We start from the raw sequence: 9938 nt of genomic DNA on the forward strand, positions 1-9938 counted from the left end.
GTCCCCATCGCGATGTTGGTCCCAAACCAACATCATGATGTTGGTCCCATCACGGTCCCCATCGCGATGTTGTTCTCCCCAGACAAGCCCCACAAGGAGCCCCTGACAATCTCCTGGCCTGGCTTGGGGGCTGTCTAACGCTTTGGTCGGCTCTTGTYCCCTCCAGCATCTCCACGAAGACACTGCCCATCTACCTGAAGGACTCCATCACCACCTGGGAGGTCCTGGCTGTCAGCCTCTCGGAGAAGAAGGGTGGGTTACGGAGCTGTTGTGTTGGGTGACAAGGGGGCCCTCGAGACCTRAATGGGTCACCTGATGCTGGAAGGGTCGCCCAAGACCTTGGGGAGGCTCCACAGATGTGAGAGCTCCCCTAAACCTTGCCAAGACTTGAGTGATCCCCCCAAACCGTAAGGACTTGAAGGATCTCCCATATCTTGGGGAGATTCCTGGGACTTTAGGGACCCCCCGTCAAGGCCTGGTGAGACCCCCAGCTTGCAACCACACGCGTTTTGGCCGCACGACAGGTATCTGCGTGGCCGACCCCTACGAGATCACGGTGATGAAGGAATTCTTCATCGACCTGCGCCTGCCCTACTCGGTGGTGAGGAACGAGCAGGTGGAGGTCCGCGCCATCCTCTACAACTACTGGGAGCGTGACATCAAGGTCAGTGGTGGGGACGAAYGGGATGGGGAGGTCCAGAGCTGACCGAGCGCCCACCGATGCCCCTGTGGGTCCTGCAGGTGCGCGTGGAGCTGATGCACAACCCGGCCATCTGCAGCGCCTCCTCGTCCAAGGCCCGCTACCAGCAGGTCTTCGTCCTCAAAGCCCAGTCGTCGCGGGTGGTGCCCTTCATCCTCGTGCCCCTGCAGCTGGGGCTGCACGATGTCGAGGTCAAGGCAGCCGTGTGGGGCGCCTACGTGGCCGATGGAGTCAAGAAGAAGCTCAAAGTTGTGGTGAGCGGCCGCCGTCATGGCGCTTTGGAGATATGGTGCCCCTCAATGCTTCCCAGGATGTCCCATCCCATCATCATCTCCATGGAGATATGGTGCCCCTCAATGCCCCCCAGGATGTCCCATCTCGTCATCATCTGCATGGAGATATAGAGCCCCTTGATGCCCCTCAGGATGTCCCATCCTGCCATCATCTCCATGGAAATATAGTGCCCCTTGATGCTCCCCAGGATGTCCCATCCCCTCATCATCTCCATGGAGATATAGTGCCCCTCAATGCCCCCCAGGATGTCCCATCCCATCATCATCTCCACCTTCCTACTGCATTCTCTACCCAGGGATGAGTGATTCATTGACCACAATGTCCAAGGAGCCAAACTGGGTGGTCTCCAGGGGGTCTCCAGGTTTCTCCAGGGACCTGAGGCTGCTGGGTTTGCACTGGGATGCCATTCTTGGATTAGGACCCTGGAGGAGGGTGGCCCTAAGATGGTCCAGCTTTGAGAACTGGACTCTTGCCTCTGCAGGCTGAAGGGATGAGACTGGAGAAGACGGTGAAGATTGTCGAGCTGGACCCAAACGCACGGGGAATCAGTGAGTGTCGTCCATCCCCTTGCTGGAGATGTCTCTGAATCATCCCTGGGGTGAAACTCGCTGTCCAAACACATGTCCAAGCGCATGTCCAAACACATGTCCAAACACATGCCCAAGCGCATGAGAACRAAGGGACATCCCGCTATGGATCTGGGGCATCTCACGGGATGAGAGACATCCTGCAATGAGCAGGACCAAGGGCATCTTGGGGATGAAGGATGTCCCGCTTCATGTTTAGGGCATTTTGAGGATGGAGGACATCCTGCTACAGATTTGAGGCAAGATTGAGACTTCTCAGAGGAAGTAAGGGGCACCCCATTGCAGATGTAGGGTAGAGGTGGGACACCTTGGTGGTTGGGACCGAGCTGGGTCTTCCCAGCTCCATCGCGACCTCTCCATCCCGCAGACGGTGTGCAGGAAGAGAAGATCTCGGCAGCAAACCTCTCCGACATCGTCCCCAACACCGAGTCGGAGACCAAAGTCAGCATCCAAGGTGAGACCGGGCATCYGGGGGTGCACGGGGTGCTGGGGATTGGTGGGAGATACTGCTCCACCCCCCCCATCTTGACATCACCCTTCTCCGGCCAGGCAACCCCGTGTCCATCATCGTGGAGAAAGCCATTGATGGAGCCAACCTCAAGCACCTCATCGTGACACCGTCGGGCTGCGGCGAGCAGAACATGATCGGCATGACGCCCACCGTCATCGCCACCCACTACCTGGACAACACGGCGCAGTGGGAGACCCTCGGCGTCGACCGCCGCACCGAGGCCATCAACTTGATTCAAAAGGGTAGGAGAACCTCAAAAGGGCAGGAGAACCTCAAAAGGGCAGGAGAACCTTTTGGGTGAGCAGGGCATCTCTGGACTCCGGCGTTTGGAGCTCTTGGTTTGCACTGAGATGTGCTCCCTGTGGTCATGCTGGAAGAGTTGGTGGCCCAAAGCAAGCCTGGTGTGACCCATGGCCAGGAGCTCCTGGCTCCACAACCAGGGTGTTTCCARGTTGTGCTGAGCTGCCATCTCCTCACCAGGTTACGCTCAACAATTGGCTTTCCGGAAAGACGACAATTCCTACGCTGCCTTCAAAAACCGTCCGTCGAGCACCTGGTGAGAGTCCTGGCCTCCTCTGGTCACCGGGAGGGGGAACAGGACGGTGGGAATGGGATGAAAACCAGGGAAAGCGTGGGGAGGAGCAGAGGGCGCAGCTCTGAGGTCCCCATGCCCCCAGGCTCACGGCGTACGTGGCCAAAGTCTTTGCTATGGCCATCAAGCTGGTGGACATTGAGCCCGAGGTGGTGTGCGGGGCCATCAAATGGCTCATCCTGGAGAAGCAGAAGCCAGACGGGATTTTCCAAGAGGATGCTCCTGTCATCCACAAGGAGATGGTGGTAGGTGGACAAAGCCAGCTCGGCTGCAGAACCCTGACGAGCGGCCAAATCCCCAGCACCAAAACCTCGGCCCCTGTCTCGCCACGCAGGGAGGGTACCACGGTGCCGAGCCCGAGGCGTCCCTCACAGCCTTCGTCCTCATCGCGCTGCAGGAAGCCCGGGAGATCTGCAAGGATCGCGTCAACGTGAGCGTCCCACTGGGCACCGCCAGGCCCTGGGGTGGCTTCCCTGGGGCAACTCTCCGAGTAGCCACCCGAGAACCCACATGACCTTTCTCTTTGCCCAGAACTTGGAGAGGAGTATTGAAAAGGCCTCCGAATACCTGTCCCGGCGGTACCAGTCCCTGGCCAGGCCCTACACGGTGGCCCTGACCTCCTACGCCCTGGCCCTGGCGGGGAAGCTCAACAGCGAGAAGATCCTCATGAAGTTCTCCAAAGGTAAAGCCTGGGGATGGAGGGCACAGAGGTGGTGGTTGGTCTCAGGGGGCCACGAAGTGACACTGGACCCTCCGACAACCTCCCGTAGACAATAAGAGCTGGGAGGAACGCAACGCCCGCACCTACAACATCGAGGGCACGTCCTACGCCCTGCTCGCCCTGCTGCACATGGAGAAGACGGACCTCGCGGGACCTGTCGTGCGCTGGCTCGCCAAGCAGAACTACTACGGGGGTGGCTATGGCTCCACACAGGTGGGCCGTGGGCTRGGAGCTGGCGTGGGGTGGGATGGATGTCCCAGGAGATGTTCCAGCCCCAGATAACATCAGGGCTTTGGGTACTGGGCTCCAAGGTGCCCCAAGGACCTGGGGACGCGCTGGTCCATGTCCACACACCCACTGGTGACCCTGCTGTCCCTGCAGGCCACCATCCTGGTGTTCCAAGCTCTGGCGCAGTACCAGATCTCCATGCCGCAAGAGCAGGACCTCAACCTGGACGTGTCGGTGCTGCTGCCCCGGCGCGCCAGCCCCATCAAGTACCGCATCGAGAACCGCAAYGCCCTGGTGGCCCGCTCTGCTGAGGTATGGCCGCCGTGATGGGCCCTGGTGGGTGTCACCACCATCCCTGTCCCCGTCGCCACAGCACTGGTGGCCACCTGGACCAGCACAGCGCAACCGCTGCTCCTGTCCCCCTACTGCGGTGGCCCAGGGTGCTCCTGTCCCCTGGGTGGCCTGTGATGATCCTGTCCCCTCCACGTTCCTCTGTGCCTTGGGATGTCCCTGCCCTCCATATCCTGTCCCTTCGGCGTCCTGTGACATCCCTGGGCCTTTTGTGTCCCTCCACGGCCTGCCTTGTCCCTCCGTGTCCTTCCATTCCTCGGGTCCAACGACATTCCTGTCCCCTCCATGGCATGGCRTGCCCCATCACCGTTGGATCCACCTCATCCATTGGGACATCCTCATGCCTCCCAACGTCCCCCTGGCCCCAACAGACCAAGTGGAACGAGGAATTCACGGTGAAAGCGGAGGGCAAAGGCAAGGGGACGTTGACGGTGGTGACCGTCTACAACGCCAAGATCCCCGAAAAGGAAAGCAAGTGTGACAGCTTCGACCTGCGGGTGCAGGTGGAAGAAGTGAAGACGGGTGAGTCCCACCAGAGCCCTCCGTGTCCCCCAGTGKCCCTCAATGTCCCCTTGGGTCCCCGATATTCTCCCTGTCCCTCGGGTGACAGGGTAAGGGTGACAACGTTGTCTCTCCCCACCCTGCAGGCAAGCAAAAGGAGGGGATCATCCGGTCTGTGAAGATCTCCATCTGCATGAGGTGGGGGACACAGGAGGAATATCAGGGCTGGCGGGGACGCCGGGACATCGGAGATGAGAAGGGGGAGGCTGGGGGCAGGGATCACAACACTGGGGACAGCGACATCAGAGATGGGAGAAGGACAAGGTCAAAGAGGGGAAGAAATGGGGACATCAGGGAGAGGGACCACCACGTGGACAGGACTCTGGGGGGGATGTTGACTACAGAGATGGGGACAATTTAGAGGGCYCTGGGAACAGGGATGAGAATGGAGACACCGTCCCAGGGTGGTCACTGGGATGGGGATGTCAGGGACGGGGTCCTGGAGATGTTGGAGACCTTGGGGACAGGCGCTGTCTCCCCCAGGTACTTGGACAAYGTGGATGCCACCATGTCTATCCTCGACATCTCCATGCTCACGGGCTTCACCCCCGATCTTGAAGACCTCAAACGAGTGAGCACGGGGACTAGGGGCACCGGGTCCCTGGGTGGTGGTGCCCCCACGTGCTCCATGTCACCATGTCCCCGTGTCCCCACGTTCAGCTTTCAGAGGGGGTGGACAGATACATCTCTAAGTACGAGATCGACAAGGCGCCCTCGGACCGCGGCAACCTCGTCATCTACCTCGACAAGGTGGGACAGAGGCGGGGACGTGGCCGGGGTGGCTCAGAGACACGAATGGGGACTGGGGACAGGATGGGGGACAAGGCTGGAGACGGGGCCAGGATGGGGATATGGATGGGACGTTGGGATGGGGACAAGGAGGTGGGTGGGACACAGGGATGGGATTGGGGACATGGATGGGGACAAGGAGGTGGGTGGGACATAGAGATGGGATTGAGGACATAGATGAGGACAAGGACGTGGATGGGGACGTGGGCAGGGATGGAGACATGACCAGGCTTGTAATGCCCATGTAATGCCATCATCTACTCTTTCCCATGCCTTCCCCAGGTGTCCCACCAAGAAGAGGAGTGTTTGTCCTTCAAGGCCCACCAGGTTTTCCAGGTGGGGCTGATCCAGCCCGCGTCGGTCACAATATACAGCTACTACAAGATTGGTGAGCCCCGTGTGCCCCCAAATCCCCCTGAGTCCCCTCCTGTTCCCCTCGATCCTCTTGAGCCCCCCAGAGCTCCTCTGTGCCTCCATCTCCCTGCAGACCATCTCCCCACCACGGTGCCACCAGAGTGTCCCCATCTCCCCACCGTGGTGCCAAAARGGTGTCCCCATATCCCTACCAATCCTTGTCTCCCAGATGTCCTCTGAGCCCCCCAGAACTCCTCTGTGCCTCCATCTCCCTGCAGACCATCTCCCCACCGTGATGCCACCAGGGTGTCCCCATATCCTCACCATGGTGCCACCAGGGTGTCCCCATCTCCCCACCATGGTCCCACCAGGGTGTCCCCATATCCCTACCAATCTTTGTCCCCTAGATGTCCTCTGAGCCCCCCAGAACTCCTCTGTGCCTACATCTCCCTGCAGACCATCTCCCCACCATGGTGCCACCAGGGTGACCCCATATCCTCACCATGGTGCCACCAGGGTGTCCCCATCTCCCCACCATGGTGCCACCAGGGTGACCCCATATCCCCACCAATCCTTGCCCCCCAGATGTCCTCGATGTCCTCTCCTCCTGCTGACTTTCTCCCCTGCCGTGTCCCCCACCCCGTGTCCCCCGCGTGTCTCTGTAGACGACCGCTGCACGCGCTTCTACCACCCGGAGAAGGGCGGCGGGAAGCTGAACAAGATCTGCCATGAGGACGTGTGCCGCTGCGCCGAAGGTGCGACAGGGACAGGGGACACCAGGAGGGGTGACGTGGCATGATGGGACGTGTCCTTGTGGTGGGACATGTGATGGGATGTGTCCCACCACAAGGACATGCCCCAGTCGTGGTGGGGACACGTCCTGGCCAGAATGGGACGCATCTTGGTTGGGAAGGGGACATCTCCTGGCCATGATGGAGACTTGTCCCAGACGTGTCCCCCTCCCGTGTCCCCCCTCCAGAGAGCTGCTTCGTGCAGCACAAGGAGGACGTCGCCATCACTGTCAACAAGCGGATTGAGGACGCCTGCGAACCGGGAGTTGACTACGGTGGGCCACCAGGATGGGGAACATGGTGGGAGGCGTGAGAACATGGGAGGAGATGTGGGCGCAGGAGGGACATGGGGACACCAGAGGGAAACACAGAGGGACCTAAGGAGAAGAGGGCATCAGGGCCACCCAAGCTAAGGGGTGGCCTTGGTGACAACGGTGTGGGGACGTCCCTATCCACAGTGTACAAGGTGAGGCTGCTGGAGATGAAGCAGTTGCCGGCCTACGACAACTATCTCATGAACATCCTCTCCGTCATCAAGATGGGTACGAGCAACCCGAGGTGCCAGGGTGGGGACGTTGGGGACACCTGGTTGACTTGGTGTCACTCAAGGGGTGTTGGGGGGCTCCTGGGGTGGCTGGAGGTCACCCAATGCTTCTGTGACTGTCCTGGAGCAAGGACACTTGCATGGGTTGATGTCACCCAAGGGACCCCCGAGAGGACTTGGGGACAACCAGGTGGGTTGGGGGTCACCCAAAAGCACTAGCACCACCCCTATGGAGATGGCAACACCAAAGGGGGATGTCCCCAGTGTTGGAGGGGAGCGGGTGACCCACGCCGCTGCCACCCATGGGTGCTGGTGGCATCAGGCGTCCATGAGGAGAGGACAACCTTTGTGGGGAGAACTGGGTCCCATCCGTGGAGCTGGGCCATGTCCTTGGCACCACGTGTGGGTGCTGATGGAACATGCTGGTGATGCGGGAACATGTCGGTGATGCGGGAACATGTCGGTGACATGGGGAGGGGACGTGAGGACACCATGTCACCCGCGGTCACCCTGGGCAGGCACGGATGAGGCCCCGGCCGGGAGCAACCGGACCTTCGTGAGCCACCAGCAGTGCCGCGAGACGCTCAACCTGGAGGTGGGCAAGGACTACCTCATCTGGGGACTTGGCAGCGACCTCTGGAGCACCGGCGCCCAGTAAGGACAGGGGACACGGGGACACGGCCCAAGGGGTGGGGGGGGACATGGGGGAGACCACCAGGGGTGGGGGACACGTTGGGCACAGGTCACGTGGTGACATGGACCATGGGTCTTGAGGGACACATGGGTACACAGGGCACATGGCACAGGGTGATGCCATGGGTGACATGGAGGAGACCACCAGGGTGGGGGACATGTGGGTATATGGGGTAGGGGGCACAGGGTGACATGGACCATGGGTCTTGAGGGACACATGGGGCAGGGGGCACAGGGTGACACCATGGGTCACATGAGGGAGGCCACCAGGGTGGGGGACCCATGGGGCAGGGGACCCAGGGTGACATCATGGGTCACACGGGGACATGGGGGACACCACCTGGGTGGGGGACACATGGGTGACACAGGACACAAGGTGACACCATGGGTAACATGGGGACATGGGGGACACCACTAGGGGTGGAGGACCCATGGGGCAGGGGACACAGGGTGACACCATGGGTCACATGAGGGAGGCCACCAGGGTGGGGGACCCATGGGGCAGGGGACACAGGGTGACACCATGGGTCACACGGGGACATGGGGGACACCACCAGGGTGGGGGACACATGGGGCAGGGGACACGAGGTGACACCATGGGTCTTGAGGAACTAGAACATAGAGATGACTCCACCCATGACCCTCAAAGGCGGAGATTCTCTAGCGTCTCATATAGGGTTGTGCCTCTTACCCCCTCACCGCTCCGGGGCCACCCATGGGTGCTGGAGCCGCCACCCACCRGTGTCCCCTTCCCCTTGCAGCTTCTCCTACCTGATCAGCAAGGACACGTGGCTCGAGCGGTGGCCCGGCGAGCAGGAGTGCCAGGAGCCCGAGCTCCAGGCCCAGTGCCAGGACTTCGTGGAGTTCGCCGAGACCATGACCCTCTTCGGGTGCCCCACGTGACTGGGTGTCCCCCGCCACCCTGGGGACCCCACGAGCTCCCCCTCCCCATCCCCCTTCTCCAATTTTTGTTTTTTTCTGCTACATAAAAAAACCCAAAAACCTGCTTTCTAACAGCCCAGCTCTGGAGCGATGGGGACAATGGGGACACTGGGGACATTGGGGACATTGGGGACACTGGGTGCTGCGCCTGGTGGAACTTCCAGCCCTGTGGTTTCTGCAGCTTCGCCCCCACGGCAATTGCCGGTGCCTAAAGGAAGCGCCAGCACCCATGGGTGCSAGCTGGGGCGGGTAGGTGGGTGCACCAGCACGGGGTGTCGCAGGGAGGTCCCGGACACCTAGGTCCCTCCCTTTAGGTCCCTCGAGGTCCCCTTCACCACCCCCTAGGGATCCCCAGGGCCAGGGTGAAGAACGAGGTGGATTCTCAGGTGGCTCGTATAGGGTTGTGCACTGGCCTGGCACTCAGGCCCTCCGAGCAGATTCACCCCCAAAATGGGGCTGGTGACACCAGACCCCCTCGTGGGGTGGGGGGTGCACGTGGTCACCTTTTTGGGGTGGGACGTGAAGGACCCCTGGGGCCACCTGGAGCCATAAATAAATTTATTAATATCCTAAATCGCAATAAATAAACKGGCATTAAAGTGCAATAAATTAGCAGTCGCCTGGCAATAAATTAAGGCACCTTCCCCCCCGACCCAGGCCTGCTGGGGGAGCATGGTAAAGGGGCACCCATGGGTGCAGGAAGGCATCGAGGGCAGGGTGCTGCTCAGGGTGYCAGGGCACCCCCAGATTTTTAGGTGAGGAGGTCCCAGGACCCCAAGGTCTGGGGGGATGGTGGCTCCAGGGTCCTCTGATGTCCCTGAGGTCCCACGGGGCTCCTCGTAGATGGGTCTCCAGCCCCACATCTCTGGGGAGGGGGATCTCTGTGCAGGTGGGTCTCCAGCCCCACATCTCTGGGGAGGGGGGATCTCCATGCAGGTGGGTCTCCAGCCCCACATCTCTGGACAGAGCAGGGGTCTCTGGGGTGAAGTCTTTGTGCAAAGTCCCTTGACGCCCCCATATCTCCATGCGTGTGGGTCTCCAGCCCCACAGCTCCAGGAAGTTGGGTCTCCAGCCCCAAATATCCAGACCTAGGGGGTCTACAAGGTCCCTTGGTGTCCCCAAATGGCCATGCAGSTGGGTCTCCAGCCCCAGATCTTCAGGAACAGGGGTCTACAAGGTCCCTTGGTGTCCCCAGACAGCCATGCAGATGGGTCTCCAGCCCCAGATCTTCAGACTCAGTGGTCTATAAGGTCCCTTGGTGTCCCCAAATGGCCATGCAG

The 9938-nt window shown here is 60.7% G+C and overlaps 1 protein-coding gene across 1 annotated transcript in view; it reads left to right on the plus strand.

Annotated features, from left to right (window-relative positions):
* Positions 1–9163, plus strand: part of C3 (complement C3) — a 16102-nt gene extending 6939 nt beyond the window's left edge. The window contains exons 18-39 of the mRNA XM_026050117.1: positions 167–252; positions 525–664; positions 742–954; positions 1476–1542; positions 1949–2035; positions 2131–2334; positions 2573–2648; positions 2770–2929; positions 3019–3114; positions 3216–3366; positions 3455–3618; positions 3787–3945; positions 4356–4506; positions 4632–4683; positions 5029–5116; positions 5206–5295; positions 5617–5722; positions 6354–6443; positions 6668–6754; positions 6938–7021; positions 7542–7677; positions 8478–9163. Of these exons, the coding sequence (XP_025905902.1) occupies positions 167–252; positions 525–664; positions 742–954; positions 1476–1542; positions 1949–2035; positions 2131–2334; positions 2573–2648; positions 2770–2929; positions 3019–3114; positions 3216–3366; positions 3455–3618; positions 3787–3945; positions 4356–4506; positions 4632–4683; positions 5029–5116; positions 5206–5295; positions 5617–5722; positions 6354–6443; positions 6668–6754; positions 6938–7021; positions 7542–7677; positions 8478–8619 (2629 nt within the window). The 3' untranslated portion in view covers positions 8620–9163. The remainder of the gene's footprint in view (positions 1–166; positions 253–524; positions 665–741; positions 955–1475; positions 1543–1948; positions 2036–2130; positions 2335–2572; positions 2649–2769; positions 2930–3018; positions 3115–3215; positions 3367–3454; positions 3619–3786; positions 3946–4355; positions 4507–4631; positions 4684–5028; positions 5117–5205; positions 5296–5616; positions 5723–6353; positions 6444–6667; positions 6755–6937; positions 7022–7541; positions 7678–8477) is intronic.
* Positions 9164–9938: the final 775 nt, after the last annotated feature.

Source organism: Nothoprocta perdicaria, unplaced genomic scaffold (genome assembly GCF_003342845.1).
Source record: "Nothoprocta perdicaria isolate Ctin4 unplaced genomic scaffold, notPer1 scaffold_651, whole genome shotgun sequence".
In the NCBI taxonomy this organism is placed as follows: domain Eukaryota; kingdom Metazoa; phylum Chordata; class Aves; order Tinamiformes; family Tinamidae; genus Nothoprocta; species Nothoprocta perdicaria.